Source organism: Bufo gargarizans, chromosome 4, assembly GCF_014858855.1.
Source record: "Bufo gargarizans isolate SCDJY-AF-19 chromosome 4, ASM1485885v1, whole genome shotgun sequence".
Taxonomy (NCBI): Eukaryota; Metazoa; Chordata; class Amphibia; order Anura; family Bufonidae; genus Bufo; species Bufo gargarizans.
Genome location: NC_058083.1, coordinates 139488179 through 139508493, shown reverse-complemented (window position 1 = coordinate 139508493; position 20315 = coordinate 139488179). Strand labels below are relative to the sequence as shown.

General features: G+C 41.7%; 1 protein-coding gene across 5 annotated transcripts in view; it reads left to right on the top strand.

The window, feature by feature from the left end:
* The window catches only part of DOCK10 (dedicator of cytokinesis 10), a 362682-nt gene that overhangs the window by 302410 nt on the left and 39957 nt on the right, over nt 1-20315 (top strand). For all 5 annotated transcript variants that reach the window (XM_044290306.1, XM_044290309.1, XM_044290308.1 and 2 more), the window contains exons 34-43: nt 1243-1354; nt 4843-4961; nt 7026-7140; nt 7221-7287; nt 9381-9428; nt 13602-13694; nt 16261-16382; nt 16716-16828; nt 16958-17092; nt 18761-18943. In XM_044290306.1, coding sequence (XP_044146241.1) covers nt 1243-1354; nt 4843-4961; nt 7026-7140; nt 7221-7287; nt 9381-9428; nt 13602-13694; nt 16261-16382; nt 16716-16828; nt 16958-17092; nt 18761-18943 — 1107 coding nt within the window. The remainder of the gene's footprint in view (nt 1-1242; nt 1355-4842; nt 4962-7025; nt 7141-7220; nt 7288-9380; nt 9429-13601; nt 13695-16260; nt 16383-16715; nt 16829-16957; nt 17093-18760; nt 18944-20315) is intronic.

The following is a 20315-nucleotide window of genomic DNA, read 5'->3' as shown; positions in this document are numbered from 1 at the left end:
AGTGAGCGCCGTCCTCTGCAGTGATTTATGAATAGGAAGCAGAATGGGAAAAAAATGTCACCACAGGGTTTTCCGGTAAAAAAAAATTTTTTTAAACAAATTTCTGCAGCATGGACCCTGAAACAGAAGATTCATACCTGCTCCACGCCGACCCTGCTGTCTCCATCTTCCGGTGCCTGCGCTGTTTACCTCCAGCTGGTTATGGGCATAGTCACATTCACTGCTCCACCCAATGACTGGCTTCAGTGGTGAAGAGCTGCTTGTGGCCTCATTACTGCTGAAGCCAGCCATTGGCTGGAGCGGTCCATGTGACTGTGTCCACAGCCAGCCAGATGTGAACTGCGTGGGGACCAGAGGATGGAGATGAACAAGGAATCACTCGTGTCGGACGATTGGCATATTTTTAAGGATGAGAGGAATCGGGAATGCGCTGCCGAGAATGAGTGAACTATTGGAGGAATGACTGTGTTAGTGATCATTCCTCCCCATTCACTTTGCTTTGGCCTGTGTAATAGGCCGATGTAAACGAGCGCTAATCAGCTTATTTTTTTGTGGCCCCTTGAAATAGAGCAATGTGACAATGTGGCCCTCAGACCAAAAAAAGGTTGTGCGCCACTGCGCAGTTTATTAATTCATCCTCTCTGCTTCCTGAAATGGCTGATGCAAGGGAACAATAAATTAAATGTAACATTACTACAAATACTGATAACACCTTAGTTATACCTGTAGCAGAGAATGTACTGTAAGTACATAAGAAATAAACTGCTGTCAGATAATGAGAGGTCAGATAAAACTGACAAAGGACCCTGTTGCCATTTTTAATAATAAATACCCATAATGGACCTAAGCTACTATTTAAAGACTTCATATAATAACATAGAATTCACGTTAAAATTTCAGAAGGAAATCATTTCCCTTATGTATAATAAATGGACATCTATTTTTAATTGGGTACCGCACCTTTTTATAGCCATGTACAGTAACCCAGCATCGTATATATAGAAATATGTTTGACCGCCCTGTAAAAGCCAATGGAAATGATGACGCTGTGGATTTTTTTATTGCGGCTTCTCAGTTCTCTAGTGCAATAAATACATTAATATAGTCCATTCTTAAGATGAGCAAAAACAAGCATAGTAGTGAATCTAGATGAATACAGCACTTGCTGTACCTCTGCTGATTTTCCAATTGATGGAATAAATTGTAAAATTGATAAAGATTATGTTTCTGTTCTCTTGAAAGGGCTCGAGAGATGACCTAAGCACAGCGACTCCCTCACAAAGTCAATCTGCCATCAAACATGCTACATCTGCAGATACCTCATTTTCTAAAGATGTCTTAAATTCCATAGCAGGTAATGTCAAGAACACCAAGAATTTTCTTCCATTGCTTTACAGTAAAGTATTGACAGCTATAAAACAGTAAGTCCTTTTCAGACGAGCAAGTTCCATGCATCGGATTCACAGGATGAGTATGCGGCAGCTCCTGTCCTCACCTCCCAGCACTGACTGGGTTGCATAGCATTATATTGATTTATGATGCTATGTGACCCTTAGAGGTCTGGAATGTATTGTATAATACTGACATAATGCTGTCAATGTTATTCAATACTTTCCAGAACTGTAAGGGTTACATAGCATCATAAATCAATATAATCCTATGTAACCCAGTCAGTGCTGGGAGGTGAGGACAGGAGCTGCCACATACTCGCACTGCGAGTGGAACTCGCTAATCTGAAAGGGGCCTAATGGTAGTAAATCATTGTCTTCGAAATTTTGAAAAGCCACAATCTGTACAAGATAAGAAAGTTTGGGTGGCAGTGATAGCAAATCCATAATATAGTTTTAAACTACCATTGGAGGTGACAATGAACATCTGCTTCTCCTTTGGAAACACATGATGATGCAGCAGGGTATGACAGCATCTCACACGCATTGACCGGCCACTAACGGAAAACGGAGTGTAAAGTTCACTGCAGAACTGCAGGCTACTATTGGATCTCTCCGACCATAAAGGACACACTTGAGATGTTAAAAATGTACAATGTACAATTGTAATAGTCTAAATATAGAGTCTGAAAAATAATGCATCCTGAGATGGACAATCCCATAGCTTTCCCTTCCGTTCTCTGCAGTTAGCACAGTGCCAATATACACTCACCTAAAGAATTATTAGGAACACCTGTTCTATTTCTCATTAATGCGATTATCTAGTCAACCAATCACATGGCAGTTGCTTCGATGCATGTAGGGTTGTGGTCCTGGTCAAGACAATCTCCTGAACTCCAAACTGAAGGTCAGAATGGGAAAGAAAGGTGATTTAAGCAATTTTGAGCGTGGCATGGTTGTTGGTGCCAGGCGGGCCGGTCTGAGTATTTCACAATCTGCTCAGTTACTGGGATTTTCACGCACAACCATTTCTAGGGTTTACAAAGAATGGTGTGAAAAGGGAAAAACATCCAGTATGCGGCCGTCCTGTGGGCGAAAATGCCTTGTTGATGCTAGAGGTCAGAGGAGAATGGGCCGACTGATTCAAGCTGATAGAAGAGCAACGTTGACTGAAATAACCACTCGTTACACCCGAGGTATGGAGCAAAGCATTTGTGAAGCCACAACACGCACAACCTTGAGGCGGATGGGCTACAACAGCAGAAGACCCCACCGGGTACCACTCATCTCCACTACAAATAGGAAAAAGAAGCTACAATTTGCACAAGCTCACCAAAATTGGACTGTTGAAGACTGGAAAAATGTTGCCTGGTCTGATGAGTCTCGATTTCTGTTGAGACATTCAAATGGTAGAGTCCGAATTTGGCGTAAACAGAATGAGAACATGTATCCATCATGGCTTGTTACCACTGTGCAGGCTGGTAGTGGTGGTGTAATGGTGTGGGCAAAAGGGTGTCCAACACCATATTAGTATGGTGTTCCTAATAATTCTTTAGGTGAGTGTATATTTTATGTACAGAAGCATAAAAGACTGACAACAGAAAAGACCATGTGGTCCTACTATTCAGCTCTTGTGTTATTTCCTTTTTATTTCTATCTTATCCTTGGCTTGTTTAAATTCACTTAATGTTGATACTTTTCAAGTCATTTCTGCTGGAAGCTTGTTCAACGCATCTACTACTCTTTCAGTAAAATAATATTTCATGACATTGCTTCTGATCTTCCCCCCAACTAATTTCAGATTGAGGCCTTTTCTACCATGTTTGGTTGCGTAGGACTCCAGTAACCAGAGTGTCTGAGACTACTAAAGTCTTAAGCTAAAGGCAGAATTACCACATAATTGAGGGAAGGGGCAAGAAACTTGCGATGTCCCATGTCAGACATTATCTCTTATTGTACACTCATTGTCCAAAAAATGAAATAGAAATGTCAGATTGCCACAAAACTCAGCATTCAGGCAGATGTGTGAATGATTACAGGTGTGGTATCAGACAGTGAGTGCTCCCACAAGAGGTTGTAAAAGTGCTTCCCCCACTGCCCTGTAAAGAAGGCTCTCAGAGGCTATTATTGAATAGTGCACCTCTTGGTAGGAGATCGTTGGTGGGAGATCGCTGCCTTTACTAAGACATTTTCCCTAGTTAGCAGACTTTGAGAGGAGACAGTGTCTAGGCTGTTCTGATTTAGCTGGAGGTGTTGGGAATAGTGAATACATGAAGGCATAAACACATTGAACAGGCTCTAGGTGGCCCTGACAGACCACCAGTAGAGACGATTTTTTTAGTCCTCCAACAAGCATGAGCAGGTCTCACAGTTTTGTTGTCCACCATCCAGACACAGGTGACATCTTTGTTAGACACCCCAGTCTCTGCCTGGACCATTTCCATCAGAAGGAAATTTGATGTTATGGTGTCCATTACATGTCCTGTCATTGACAACCAGCCACCGTTGCCTTCATTTGCAGTGGTGTTGTGAACGAGAAATCTGGACTGCTATGGACTAGGACAGTTTCATGTTTGGGGAAGAATCTCAGGTTCTGTTTAGGATCCAACAACAGTCTAGTTCAAGTATGGAGGCCTCATGCCTCTCATGGCAGGGCTTCCAACTAGCATTTTTCAACAGGATGATGCTCACCCACATATAGCAAGTATTTCCCAGAAATGTCTCCACCAGATTGCAACATTTCCTTGATATGCCCAGTCACCATATTAATCATCAATCAAGCATTTATGGGACCAGCTGGGATGCCCGCTTTGGCAAACTAGAAGTGTGCAGGATCTACAGGCCCAACTGCAACATCTGTGGGTAAATGTGCCACAGGATACCGATACTGAACCTGTTTGCCTTGATGCCCAACCATATCTCATCCTGTATCCAGGCTACAGGCAGCCCAAAGGCCACTGGAGCCTCCTTTCAATTGTGCATTTTTCCCAATAAACATATTATTTCACTGTAATATTGTAATCACTTGCATATGTATATCATCATTACACTCACACATATAAAGTTTTATTCCGTTCCAACAACTCCTTCTTGGCGCGTTATTTTATTTTTTTTGTCAATGAGTGTGTTATCTCTGTTTCTGTAAAAAAAAAAGCATGTGGATATCCTCAAGTGCCTCCAAATTGTCACATTACTTTTAATGATGAAGGCTCCTACTTTACTGGATATAAAGAAACGTACATCATATATTTAGACATATATGTATTTAGATCCTTGGGATCGATGCTCTATGTGTATATAGATATCGTAATTGCTGAAAATAACCTCCATCGTGTCACTTTCAGTAGCATCGTGTCACCTTGTCATCAAAGTGTGTGTAGATATGTGTGCTCATCTGATCTTCTCATCATATGTGTTTGTGCCGTCCTCTCATCTCATCACTTTACTCCTGCAGCTTTCTCATCCATTGCCATCACTGCAGGAAATAATGCCGACTCCCGGGCATCACTGGCCAGTCTTGAATCTATCCCAAGTGCCAATGAAAAAAGTGAGAAGAATGAAAACTGCGAAAAGGTATGGGATCAGGAGCACACATACTACTTTTATTACAGTTCTGGCTGGCTTTTTAGCAGTTCTTGATTTACCACATCCATTCTCCATAAGATATAAAAGATATACATTATCTGCATGAGACATATTAGATATGCATTGCCATAAATTTAACTTGTAGCACAAACGATCTGTGTTCAGAACACCATCTTTCCTGCTGACTAGTCAGAAACTCTGTTGTGTCAAGGCCTGCTCTTAAACTAGCTATAAGCACAAGATTACAGTTTACCAAAGCATTTAGGTCTGACAGTTTTTTCTGACCCTAATAAGAATAGGTCATCAATATTAGATTGGAGGGGATTGAAGATGGCACATCGCTTGCCTGAGCACCATGGCTCTTTCAAACAGCTGATCTGTGTGGGTGCCAAGAGTCAGACCCTCCCAATTTGATAGTTATAGCTTATGGCAGATGTATAAAATGTTAGCACAGTTGGGAATCACGAGACCATCTTTACATTGACTTCTCATTCTGGTATTTGTCTCTTCTATGTTATATTTTCTTTTGTTTGTTTTGTATGTACAGTAGTCTGATGTATTTTTATAATATACAGTATCTATGGTTATCTGGCATCAAGGTTTTATTTGTTTATTTTCAGGAATTCTGATTATAAATGTTGTACTCATTGATTGATTCACCCATGCATTGTTAAAGGGCGTGTCCAGACTTACCGAAAAGGGGTTGTCCTGCCAGTAATTTTTTGAAAGGGTCAGAATGGCATAACAAGTAAAGAAGTAATACTCACTACACCGCTCCCCGCTGCTCCTATTGCAATGCTTCCCATTTCCCTACTGGTCTCTACCTATTGGTCTCTCTTGAAATGTCAAGGTCGACCAGGAACTAGAGACCAGCAGGAAACCCTTGGTGAGGTGTCACTTTAGTTTTTTTATGCAATTGTTTTTTTGCTTTTGTTTTCTATTATACTGTCCAGGCTGGCTCTTTAGAGTATGGCTTGAATCTGGGAGATATTGCATTGTACTGAGGTGATGATTACAGAATCCTGTGAAATTAATCCATAATGCCACTATGCCACACAGTCGTGTGCATGTGCCCTAACAAAATTGGCAATCCACTAAACATTGTGCACAGGATATTTGCTGTATAAAGAGGTTGTCCTACTTGTTACAAAGCTGTCTTATCAATAATCTGATCAAAAGTTGTACCCCTGTTGGGACACCCAGCGATCAGTTGTAATCTGGTGGAAAACCTTGCAATAGTTAGTCATTTCTCTTACAGACCCGCCAAAGTGGAAAGGAAGGATTAAAGGGGTTATCCTGGAATTAAAATTGATGACCTATCCTCAGGACCCCCACCAATCAGCTATTAGTAGAGACCAGGTGCTCAGTGGGCGCTGCGGTCTCTTCCTAGGCCATGTGATGTCACCGAACATTGGTCACATGGCGTAGTTGCAGCTCAGCCCCATTCAAGTCATTACCAAGCACCGCCGCTATAAAATGTACAGCATTGTGCTTGGTAAGTGCCGCAGCTTCCCGAAGCAGCTGAACGGTAGGGTTGTCGGAACACAGACCCCCACCAATGTGGATAGGTCATTAATATTATTTCCCGAATAACCCCTTTAAACAGTGCTCATTCAGATCCATGGCTTGTCTGTGTAATACAGGATACGCTCTTTATAACCACTCACTGCTTTGGCCAAGGGAGGATGATCCACTACAGCAAACCCTCCTTTATTAACTCAGAATTCCCTAATAAATTATATGAAAATGGGTTTTCTAAACTGGACAGCACTTTGAAGGCAAAGTAGCTACAAAACTAGGTATGATCGTTTTTTTCTTTTTCTTTCAGTTTTCATCTATCCCTTTATGAATATTTTTTATAATATATAACCTACAATTTCTAATTTTTTTGCTGAGTGATCTAGTAATTATAGTTTTTTCAATCAAGTAAGTGACATCTCAGAGAATGGTGATTGTAGGGTCATCATGGGGTTGTTCCCTTGTTACACTGCTCATGGTCATGCAGATGGTGGTTGAGATCTTGTCTGTAATTCCTGTTTTGTCATTTTTCAGATTACGAGGCCACTTTCTCTAATTGGGTCATCCCTTCGATTTGACAAACTTGATCACAGCGAAACGAAATGCTTGCTGATCTGTTTCCTGCATATTATGAAAATGATATCCGAGGGTAATCAATAAAACATGCTTTCATTGACTGATACAAGAACATACGTGGCTGAGCTGTAACTAATTCATGTCTCTTTCCAGATACACTGGTCTCATACTGGCAGAGGGCACCAAACACTGAGATCTATGACTTCTTCAGCATCCTGGAGTAAGTTTGTATTCTCCTATTACATGGTAATAAATTAGAGTGAATGTAGACAGAATGCAAGGTTATTATTACACTAGAAATTTTACCGTCCATAATAATGACAGCAGATATTACTACAGTGAAGGACTTCGTATCTATCTTCTGCTGCCCATATGGTCTATGCAGTATAGCAGGTCAGTAATGAGAGTGTACAGTAAAGTTTGGCTACCTACTAATTGTACATGAAAATTACTGTTAACAGCAAGATACAAGATTGGAGGTCAAGCTTTCTACAGCATAAACTCTCTTCACAATAGCTTGATTGCTTCAAGAGAGCCCTGATGGCTATGATCCCAATAAATCCTGAACTTATAATGGCGCCCATTGGATTTCTAGGTATTCTAACTTCACTGCAAAGCTATAAAAAAGCATCAGAAACCCATAGTAATGAGAGAGAAGTTATTATCACCTTGCCTCAAACCATTTTGGCCTTTTCAGTTCAATCGGATCTATTAGAGGGATTTTACAGTTAGGTTAGTGAAATAGGTTGAGCTGTAGTATCATACATAGTCCATGGACAAGAGTGGGATGGTTGGGTTCTCCAGTGTGTTAGCTGCTGCTTCTTAATTGGAAGACTCTTTTTGAATGTATGATACAGTGAAGCTAAGGCAGCTCCATAAAAGCTCTTTCCCAAATTAGTTGACGGTTATCCTTTAGGCGTGGTCATTATAACTAACTGTGGACTACCAAATCAGTACATTTAATTATTACATAGTGATTAACAATTTTATTAACAGTTAATCACAATCTTGAAACATTGTTACAGTATTGGGCAGCTTTAGATATCCCATGAAGTTTTCCATAAGACTTCTGTTGTTTGAGCTGTTATTTTGTGCCCAAAAGAAATAGGTCGATGACAATTTCAAGTCTGCTGTATCTTTATCTTACTACATCTTTTGTTAACATGTGCATTGGATGTCTATACTTTGTATTTAGTAATTTCTATTAGACCCATTTGAAAAGTTAAAGGAGTATTCTGGTTTTGCAATTTTCAGCATCAATTGACAGGAAACATGTTATCACACTTACTAATAGTGACTGTTTATCGGTAATGCCCCGTTTTCCTGAAATCCATCGTGGTCATGTGACATTTCCACTGTGTTGGTCCCCTGTGCTGCTGACATCACGTCTACATCTCAGGCATGGCAAGGCTTGTAAGGCTCTGCCCCGTAGACATATCATCAATGACCTTGCCTCTCAGTGCTGTGTTCTGCTCACTCTCCTGGACTCTGCCCTGTAGACGTGATGTCAGCAATGTGATGCCATAGGGTAGGGTTTCTTCAGCAGGGCTTCAAGCAGGTATGGATATCTTATGTTCAAGCTGGGATGGGAAGGAGAGGCAGAGACCTGATGTTACAGACATTTCCCATAAGTCTTGTGTTGGGATGTAAACACAGGGTGCAGGTCACAGATTACAAATAAGCTGGAGGAGTCAAAATGTGCTCAGAACTTCCTCATCTGACTTATGTAATGCAGTAAGGTTGAATGTTGCGTTATTTTTGTGTGTGTATGTAACCGGAAAACCCCTTTAACGAGGATCTGTCACATATAGCTCTCCAACAAGTTGTGCACCTTTGCAGCCACATCTTCCATAACTTCAGCAGTGGTTTTTATTTTATTGAATCATCTCCTCTTTGTCCATTGTCTGTTGTTTTGGTCACCCATAGTCAGTGGAATGTCACCTCAGCCATTAACACTAAGCACTGGGGACTGCGCACCTAACAGTTCACTGCCAAAACTAACAGCACCAATAGCAACTAAATGGAAGAGACTACAAGACACCGTAGTCACAGAAAATGTCTAGACCAGGGATCAGCAACCTTCGGCACTCCAGCTGTTGTGAAACTGCAGTTCCCAGCATGCTCCATTTATTTCTATGAGAGTTCTTCGAAGAGCAGAGCAAGTATGCATGCTGGGAGTTGTAGTTTAACAACAGCTGGAGTGGCGGAGGTTGACTACCCCTGGTCTAGACTGTATATAATACATCTAATAATATTCATCAGGTTTACTCATATTGGCCAAGCTGATTATTATCTGTTTCTCCCCCTGTTCAGAGTATGTCTGCAGAATTTTCGATACCTGGGAAAAAGAAATATCATAAGGTGGGTATCATGTCATTACATCACTTTCCCTTATCACATCACCTCGAAATGACAAGATGCTGTTATTATGTCTGCTACTGTATGTGTGCAAGTGAATCAGAGCCAGAAAGCATCTCTCAGCTGAAATAATTTATAAAGTACATAAACTGTGTGATTATCTAATGATGTGCACATGTAATGCATTTCCTAGTCAAATGGGATTTTTTGCTTTTTAGGCAAATAAAGTTTAATCACACTCTATATATAAAAAAAAGTTCTTGTTTTCTTAAATTGTTTATTGTAAGAATTTTAAGTCTTAACACATGAAGGTAAAGGTATGATATAAAATAACAACCAAACAAGTCCATAGCAGAGTAGGGATCTGCACGAGAAACCTGGGACTATCCCTCAAGACAGCAGAAAAATATCCACATGATATGTACATAAAGGATAACATGTTATTCCTACTAAGTGAATATGGACCATACCGGTGGAAACAGGAGGGGGAAAGGATAGAGGAAAACAGGTGTATGTCTATCCATTTCCAGGTAGGAAATCATGATATGCAAATGAAGCTTGGTATAAAATCGTTGGGATACATGAGGAACAGTTCCGCCACTCTGTAATATACTGAAAATAGATTGGACACCAGAATGATACATAAATGTAAACTAGAATGAGCTGTCCCATTCACTGACAGCAAACTAAAATCTTGAAACAGGTGAAGAACTGAAGTAGATTACAAAGCCGAATAACATGGGAGTTCCAAAAATAGAAGTGAATGGAAAGAGCCGGACGTGAAGAGAGAGCTGCAGATCCCACCTTTCCTGTGGATATGCCATGAATGTTGAGATAGGAATATCTATTTAAGCTTTTATTAGCATAAAACAAGGACAAGTTTTTACCAGGAGTCTGTCACTGCAATTTCACAAATTAAACTGTTCCTTGTGCCCTGTAGTTTACATGCACAGCATTCCAAAATTGCCTGTATGTCCCTTTGTAGATATTCTTAGTCCCTGATAATGTCCTTTGATTCATATGCAAATTCGCTAAAAACAGTCCAAGGGTTCCCTATCGTTAATGGTGCCCTGGCACTGCCATCTGAATCGAGCCCCGCTCCTCTCGTCGGCACGTTTTCTTTGCCTCCCTATGGTCTTGACGTCATCAAGCCACTGATTGAAGTCTGACGCAGGGGCACAGCTCCAGGAACAGTTTACGTTGTGAATTTGCTGTGCCAGACTCCCTTTAACTATTCAGTAAACATACAGTAGAATCCACGGTATATCTTTACCGTGGGGAAAGATATAACTGGCTTTTGGCCACTTGATAATTACACATAGCATTCAAAATTCTAATTACCTATGTGGATAAAAAGTGGACAATAAGTAAATACACAAATGCAGCCAGTGTTGGATTGGAGTGCCTGGGGCTCACCAGTAAAATTCATTCTGGGGGCCCACTGTAAAGGTGCATGTATTACCTGTACACAAAACAGCAGCAAGATGCTATGAGATGATTGATTATAGGAGGGTCCCTGCAACAAGTTCAAGAAGACCAGTCACTGGGAAACAAAGATACTGGTTGGTCTGCCTCTGTACCTAGAAGTCAACTCAGCCACCTATTGCATCTATAATAATAAACTAGGTACTTTGTTAAATAGTCTACCCAGTGTTTCTATGAACATAGGCTGGTTGGGATGCTGTACAATGCCTATCCTTATGTAATGCAGTCTTTGTGCCATGTGCCACTTGTGCAGGGGGTAGGGGACTGGGGGTCCACCTTGCTCAGTAGCTCATGGGGCAATTCACCTGTTCCCCAGTGGGCCAGACTGATCCTGCATGCAGCAGTTTTTTACAGACATTTCTGGTAATCTGTTCTGCACATGTGAATGTGGGTATTTCTGTGTCTGTTTGTGAAATGTCATCCTTCCTAGATACTCCACGATCAATTGTGAGTGGTATTAATACCAAGTAAAAGGGCTTAGGAACAGCAGAAACTCAGTCATGAAGTGGCAGACCAGAGCTGAGGTGCAATGTGCATAAAAGTCTCCAACACTCTGTTACTCAGTAACTGCAGATTCCAAACCTTCTCTAGCTTTAACATGAGCACAAAAATAGTGTGCTGGGAGCTTCATTACATGGATTTCCATGGACCAGCAGCATATGAAAACCTTACATTATCAAGAAATGTGATAGGGGGTTGTTTTTCATGGGTTGGCCTAGGCCCTTTAGTTCCAGTGAAGAGAATACTTAATGCTTCAGCATACCAAGACATTTTGAACAATTGTATACGTCCAACTTTGTAGGAACAATTTGGAGGAGGCCCTTTTTATGTTTCACTATGACTGTGCCACAGTGGAAGAACATGACTGGCCCACACAGAGCCCTGACCTCAACCCCCATTGAACACCTTTAAAGGTGAGCGCTACCATCAGTCTTGTGTCATGCCAACAGTAAAGCATCCTGAGACCATTCATGTGTGGGGTTGCTTCTCATCCAAGAGAGTGGGCTCACTCACACTTTTGCCCAAAAACACAGCCATGAATAAAGAATGGTACCAAAACACTCCCCAACAGCAACTTCTTCCAACAATCCAACAACAGTTTGGTGAAGAACAATGCATTTTCCAGCATAATGGAGCACCGTGCCATAAGGCAAAAGTGATAACTAAGTGGCTCGGGGACCAAAACGTTGACATTTTTGGTCCATGGCCTGGAAACTCCCCAGATCTTAATCCCATTGAGAACTTGTGGTCAATCCTCAAGAGGCGGGTGGACAAACAAAAACCCACTAATTCTGACAAACTCCAAGAAGTGATTATGTAAGAATGGGTTGCTATCAGTCAGGAATTGGCACAGAAGTTGATTGAGAGCATGCCCAGTCGAATTGCAGAGGTCCTGAAAAAGAAGGGCCCGACACTCCAAATACTGACTCTTTGCATAAATGTCATGTAATTGTCGATAAAAGCCTTTGAAACGTATGAAGTGCGTGTAATTATATTTCACTACATCACAGAAACAACTGAAACAAAGATCTAAAAGCAGTTTAGCAGCAAACTTTGTGAAAACTAATATTTGTGTCATTCTCAAAACTTTTGGCCACGACTGTACAACAAAAATTGCGAGCCAGGCCCTCAACATCAGTGTCTGACCTCACAAATGATCTTCTGGATGAATGGCTGAAAATTCCCCCACACACTCCAAAATCATGTCCCAGAAAGGGTGGAAGCTGTTATAGCTGCAAGGGTGATTCCAACGTCACAGTAATACCTATGGGATGTCATAAAAGCTCCTGTAGATGTAATGTGTAGGTATCCCAATTTTTTTGTCCATACATTATAGATAGCCTTATGTGCTGATGAGCATCACACTCCATACTTATAGGGGTTGAAAGCATACAGATTTATACAGCTTCTATCAAATGAAGTACTAAAATCAGTGTTCAAAAAGCTCCCCATATTTGTAGCTACAGATGGTAAGAATTTGACTGTTTGAAGATAAGAAAAGGATATAAAACTGAAATCTTTGTACAAATTATTTTATTTTGAAACTAATTAGCACATCTTTTTGGGCCTATCTAGACAAACAAAAAATACAAAAGAAAATGAAAGTGATAAATAAATAATATGTTCTGTCCACCGAAATGAATGGTCAGGTTATGTAACACATGAATGTGATGGTCCTAGATCGAGGGACATATTCTTTGAAGCTGTTTTACTCCTTGTAAATCGATGAAGGTTAACAAATGAGGTACTCTCTAAAGTTGTCTATACAGATTACAGTAGATCTGTGTAGACCAAAGCGGCCAGTTTCATCTGTTTCAACCAACACTATGTAATATAGGGTATCCCAACTCCACTGACTGCTGATGTTGGGGAAGATAAGGATTGGGCACATTGGATTTCGAATGCACGATTCCTTTGTTCTCAGGCGTTCTCACCCCGTTCACTCCTGACATCTGCCTTTAGGGTGAAATTTAGGAGACCCCATACACATTTCATGGTCAGCAAATCCATCCAATAATCATCTGATTATGGCTAGCTTAGTAGGCTGTTTTAAAAGTGATTTTCTAAACCAGAAACACCCTTACAATACCTCGGGAGGAGTATATGGTCATGATTGTCTTCCTATAATTTTTTATTTTGTGTGTGCTAAACACAACCACCAACTAATACATTTCATTACATTCCAAACAGGAAAATAACAGCTGCTTTCAAACTAGCCCAAGCCACCCTCAACAATGGGACCCTGAAAGGCTCCTCTTCACAAGCCGGTTATCTGCCACAGTGGTATGTACTTCCTCTATTTATATTCATCAAATATCATTATGGGCAGAATATAAATTAGGCTACTTTCACATTAGCGTTTTTTGCAGATCCGTCATGGATCTGCAAAAACGCTTCCGTTACCATAATACAGCCGCATGCATCCGTTGTTTTATGTCTTCTATAGCCATGACTGATCCGCAGCGTTATTCTCTCCGCGATGGGAGCGCAACCACATTTTGGTCCATTCGTTCAATTCAGTTTTGTCCCCATTGACAATGAATGGGGACAAAACTGAAGCGTTTTCTTAGGATCTCAATAGCGGAACTGAAAACGCTTATGTGAAAGTAGCCTTAGATATGAGTGCTCCAATATCTACCCGGTACAAGGCCTTTATGTCTTCCATCTAAATGTTGCCATTGCGTTGGGGTCTGTGTATCTTGCCTGCATACAGTACCATGATTTGGGTAGGTTTCCATGTAATAATCCTCTCAGAAGTGATAGAGCAATAATAATAATCTGCGAGAATTCCCCTACAATATCTTTTATCAGCTAACATATCTTACTTTTTATAGTGTCCTCTTATGTTGAAGCTGCTCATACGTTCATACATTGCAAATTCTTGTTAACTGGGGTTCTTTATAGCCCAGATAAGGTTTTATGACCTATACTAAAAAATTTATACTGGGAAAGTATGCTTCATAAAACTGAATTATAGTGTGAGAAATCTGCAGCTAAGTAGTTAACATTTTTGTGTCTATGAGAAATCCAATCCATAACTGTTTCTAGCCATTCCCACATATCAGTCTGAACACCTGCTTGTAGGATCTCATTCCCACATTGTAAACTAAGCTCCTGGCGCGGAGACAGAGAGACTTCTGCACTTGGACACTTGTGTATTGTAGCCACTTACACAGCTGCAGTATCTGCATTGTTGCATTGTCTCTGGATGGAGATGAGAACAGTAGCAGATTACAGTGGTTGCCGTCTATATTTGCATCTGTCCATGACGTGAATCAGGAGTAAGGTACATGTTATGAGCAGACTGGAATGTGAAATTAGGGTCGATTCTTCATATACATCAAATAGCATGTGAGTAATACACTGTGGAGACACGGCAGCGGTTTCCAGCCAAATTGCCATGATTTTCCATGCAATTAGCATTTAGGCCTCTTGCACATGACCGTATGGCTTTTTCAGTATTTTGTGGTCCGCAAAAAATGGATCCACAAAAAATACGAATGATGTCCATGTGCATTCCGTTTTTTGCGGAATGGAACAGCCGGCCCCTGATAGAACAGTACTATCCTTGTCCGTTATGCGGACCATAATAGGACATGTTCTATCTTTGAACGGAATGAAAAGACGGAAATACGGAAATGGAAGGCAAATGGCCCCCTGCACACGAACGTGTGCACCCCATTGCCGTATTTCGGACCGCATTTGTGGATCTGCAATACATGGGTGCCGTTCCGTGGGCATTCCGCATCACAGAGATGCGGAATGGTTGCGGAACGGAACCCTACGGAAGCACTACGGAGTGCTTCCGTGGGGTTTTGTCCCGTACTTCCGTTCCGCAAAAAGATAGAACATGTCCTATCTTTCTGCGGAGCAGCCGGATCGCGGAGCCATTCAAGTGAATGAGTCCGCGATCTGCTGTGGCTGCCCCACGGACTGTGTTCGTGCATTGCGGCCCGCAGCATGACAACGGGGTGCACACGTTCGTGTGCAGGGGGCCTATGGAGTACCTTCTGGTTTTTTTTGCGGATCCATTGAAATGAATGGTTTCGTATATGGAACGTAAACGGAAAAAAAAAATTGTGTGCAAGAGGCCTTACAGTGCTTGATTGCCTGCAATGGTGCATTTCCTTTTGTTAACCAGTGCTGCCCAGGTATATACTCAGAGTGGTTGCTGCTTTAAGGGGTTGTACAGGATTAGAAAAACATTCCAAAAATACAGCACCGCATCAGTCGACAGGTTAAATGTGGTATTTGTACTTGATTGAAATGACTGGGGCTGGGCTGTGGACAGGTTTGTGGCACTGTTTTTTTTTTTTTTGTGAGGATCATGTGTGACCCAGGTTACCCTTTATCAAGACCCGATTATGCTATTATTATTATTATTATCAGTTTCAAAACTATTTATTGAATGAAAACATACAATATAAGCTGGTAACAAAAGTAATAAATATAGTAGAAATACTAGTCACACCTAAAAGTAGAGTATACAAAAGCTTGTCTTTGATACAAAACAGGAAAAAACAAAAGCAAAAAACCTTTGCTGGGAAACCTAGGGGAGGAAATTGTGAACTCTAGTGGGAACTATGTAGGTTCTATATATAACTTTTCATGAGGTTTCCTGTGCAATTATTATTAAAGAGGTTGCCCTTAAAATGTGCTTTAAATAATAAGATATAAAAGGATTCTAAGGGATTCTACATGTCCACCATAGTGGTTCTTATCATTGCACATGGACTTATCAATAAGGCAGCTGAAGGCATCTGTGTTGGTCCCATGTTCATATGTGCCTGCATTGCTGAGAAAAATGATGTTTTAGTATAAAATACAATACATGTGTTCTCTATTGCAGGATGCATGCGCATGAAAGCCATAAACAACCAAGATCTCAAACCCTTCCTATAATTCGAGGCAAAAATGCACTTTCCAACCCTAAACTACTACAGATTATAGAACTGACAAATTCCATATCTAGTAAGTGAATGAAAACCTTGTAACATCACTGATTCTACCACTGTATTCACCCTAGTAATGGAGCATGCACCTTACTCCAACATATCCACTACCCTTATCCCTTGCATCCCTTTAAATGTTTTACCCTCTTTCAAGTTATGTGTTCTCTCTATAACATTATATCATATAGCAGGGATGCTCAAGCTGCGGCCCTCCAGCTGTTGCAAAACTACAACTCCCAGCATGCCCTAATAGCTGTAGGCTGTCCAGGCATGCAGGGAGTTGTAGTTTTGCAACAGCTGGAGGGGCGTAGGTTGGGCATTCACAAAGTAAACTGTTCTTATCGTGTTGCAGGTAGTTCCAATGAAACTGACATAGTGCACCACATTGATTCAGATGCCAACATTGCCACAGAGGTCTGTCTGACGGTACTGGACCTGCTTTGCCTCTTTAACCAAAGCCACCCGGTAGGCATCCTCAGCAGACAGCTGCTCCATGTTCATACTGCCAGTGATGTGCGCCATTGCATGTCATTGTATTATTTGGTTCTGGATATATACAGCATAAATGGTTTGTCCTTTGCCTCCTATTCCCAGAAGTTACATCTCTCCGACAGCCAGAGTGTGTTAATGAAGAAAGTGTTTGACACACATCTCCTCTTCCTGCAAATCAACCAGTCAGTAGCAGCCCTCCGCCATGTATTTGCCGCACTTAGGATGTTCATTAACAAGGTACCGATCCAGATTACTTGGCAGAAGAATGCATACCATCTGCATAACATTCATATCAATTTGCTGTTTAATCAGTATGGTGAGATATGACATCAGCCTTCATGCAGATATAATGATAGCGTCTATGAATTTTAAGTTAGTCACTGAAAAAAAACATTACATATGGTGAAAGCCTAATCATATGAAATTATTTCTGGCAGTTATTTCATTGTATTGCGCTAAAGCATAATTCTTGATATATGTGGTGTATAACGTACACGTGATTTATGTTAAAGGGGTTGTCTGAGATTTTGATAATGATGGCCTATCCTCAGGACAGGTCATCAATATCTGATCCGTAATGAGCTGTTTGAAGAGGCCTCAGGCGTTCATCAGTGACATGGCCTAGGCGCAGCTCAGTCTCATTGATGTGAATGGGCCTGGGCTTTAATACCAAGCACTGCCACTATTCAATGTACGGTACTGTGCTTGGTATGCTGTGTGGACCCCGCAGTGCCTTCAATCAGATGCCCAACGATCAGATATTGATGATTTATCCTGATGACAACCCCTTCAAAATTTATAACAATCCAAACTGTTGCAGTAAGTAGTCATGGTAGTAGTATTAGATAAGGTCTACACTCAACCTTATGAAGCCTAACCTAACGATAGCACAATATTTCGGGACAGGGATTGGTATTTATCTCAGTCATTTTGAGGTTCATATATCATGAAAATACTGCATCCAATTTAAAGGGCTTCTGTCACCCCTAAAAGTCATTTTTCATTTTTGGGCTAATTAAAATCCTTATAGTGCGATTTTTCAATATATAGTGCTCTTACTCTTTTCTGTTGTCTAGTTTCTTTAAAAAACGCACTTTTATAATATGTTAATTACCTTGCTACCAGCGAGTATGGCGGTTACTTGCTGGTAGCCGCCGCATCCTCCTTTAAAAAAAACACCCCCTCCTCCTGTTGATTGACAGGGTCAGTGAGCGCTCTCCTCCTCTGGCTGGCCCTGTCTGCTTTCTAAATCTCGCGCCTGCGTCGTACCGGTCTTCAGTCGGCGCAGGCGCACTGAGAGGAGGACGCTCGCTCGGCCGCTCCTTCCTCATTGCGCCTGCGCCGATGACGTCACATCTACACCCGGCGCAGGCGCACTGAGGAAGGAGCGGCCGAGCGAGCGTCCTCCTCTCAGTGTGCCTGCGCCGACTGAAGACCGGTACGGCGCAGGCGCAAGATTTAGAGCGCAGACAGGGCCAGCTAGAGGAGGAGAGTGCTTGCTGGCCCTGTCAATCAACAGGAGGAGGGGGCGTTTTTTTTAAAGGAGGATGCGGCGGCTACCAGCAAGTAACCGCCATACTTGCTGGTAGCCAGGTAATTAACATAGTTTTTAAAGAAACTAGACAACAGAAAAGAGTAAGAGCACTATATAATGGAAAATCGCACTATAAGGATTTTAATTAGCCCAAAAATGAAAAATGACTTTTGGGGGGGTGACAGAAGCCCTTTAATATATCTATTCAGAAAATAAGACTTTTAGACAAAATCAGCAGAAATGCATCAAGATACTGATAGACTATATCTTGTTAGATTTTGCCGTATCTGTAAATACAATGTAATATCTCCAGTTATTCCTTGATTTCTACCCTATTGGAACTAATATAATTCAAAGTATTTTCCTTCTAGTTTCCTTCTGCGTTCTTTCAAGGACAAGCCGACCTTTGTGGTCCTTTCTGCTATGAGGTTCTGAAATGCTGCAATCATCGCTCCCGCTCCACTCAAAATGAGGCCTCAGCTCTTCTCTATTTCTTCATGAGGAAGAATTTTGAGTATAATAAACAAAGGTCAATCGTAAGGTCCCACCTCCAGGTAATGTCCCCTCGCGACTCACCTGCTACTCCATAGAGCATTTTTTTGTACAATGTATTGAATGCCACAGAACTGAACTTGAATACTGAACCTAACAGTTAAATGTAATTACATAAGGAAGGCATATTCATTAGATGATTGTTGGCGGAATTCACTGATTTCAGCGGAACTAGCTGTCTAATGTGTCTTAGACATTCAGTAGATGTACATTTGGCAGTAGTCAGGGAAGAAAGCAACATACTTAATATTTTTTATTCTCTGGGGAGATCCCCATTGAAAACAATAGCATGCTCATCCGCACATGCATGTTAAGGCCTCCTGCTTACAACCGTATCTGTTTTGAAGTCCACAAATCGTGGTTCTGCAAAATATGGATGCAGTCTGTGTGAATCCCACAATTTTCACGGGACCCACTCCAAAATGGAAAAGGATAGGATAGGTTCTATCATTTGCAACCCAGTCGCAGGGATGCAGACAGCACACAGATTTGTTACTGACCAATTGGAAATGAATGGGAACAGGTGTGTTCCGCAAAAAATGCAGATTGTACACAGATGAAAAGTATGGTTATGTGCATGAGGCCTTATGGGGGCATCATGAGAGATACCATACCTCCCAACTTTATAAATGAACCAACAGGGACACATTGGGCGCCGCAGCAAATTTTTTCCGCACTAGGCCAACTCCGCCCGAAACATAACTATACAGCTAATCCCACCTAGTCCCCTCAATGCCCCACATAGTAATTATTCCCTCTTCATGTCACCGCACAGTATTTGTGCCCACATTGTGCCTACTTCACAGAATTATGCCCAGCTGTGCCCCAAGTAATATGCCCAGTTATGTGCCCCCAGTTATATGCACAGTTGTGCCCCCAGTAATATGCCCAGCTGTGCCCCCAGTAATATGCCCACATTGTACCCCCAGTAATATGCCCAGCTGTGCCCCTTGTAATATTTCCCCAGTAATATGCACAGTTGTGCCCCCAGTAATATGCCCACATTGTTCCCCCCAGTAATATGCCCAGATGTGCCCCCAGTAATATGACCAGCTGTGCCCACAGTAATATGCCCACCTTGTGCCCCCTGTAATATGCCCACATTGTGCCCCCCAGTAATATGCCCACATTGTGCCCCTCACAGAAAGTAAAAAATAAACACCACATACTTTACTTGTTCCTGGCGGCAGCAGCACATCGGCTGCTCTAGCATGTGAAGGAGGCAGAGCCGAGGATAACTGCCTCCCACAGACAACGGGTGTGGAGAGCCGGCAGGGGGAGGAATGATGAAGCAGGGAGCCGATGCCGGCTCTCAGCTTCATTATGGCAACTGTCTCTGCTTCCTATGGACACTAGGGACAGCTGCCAGAAAGC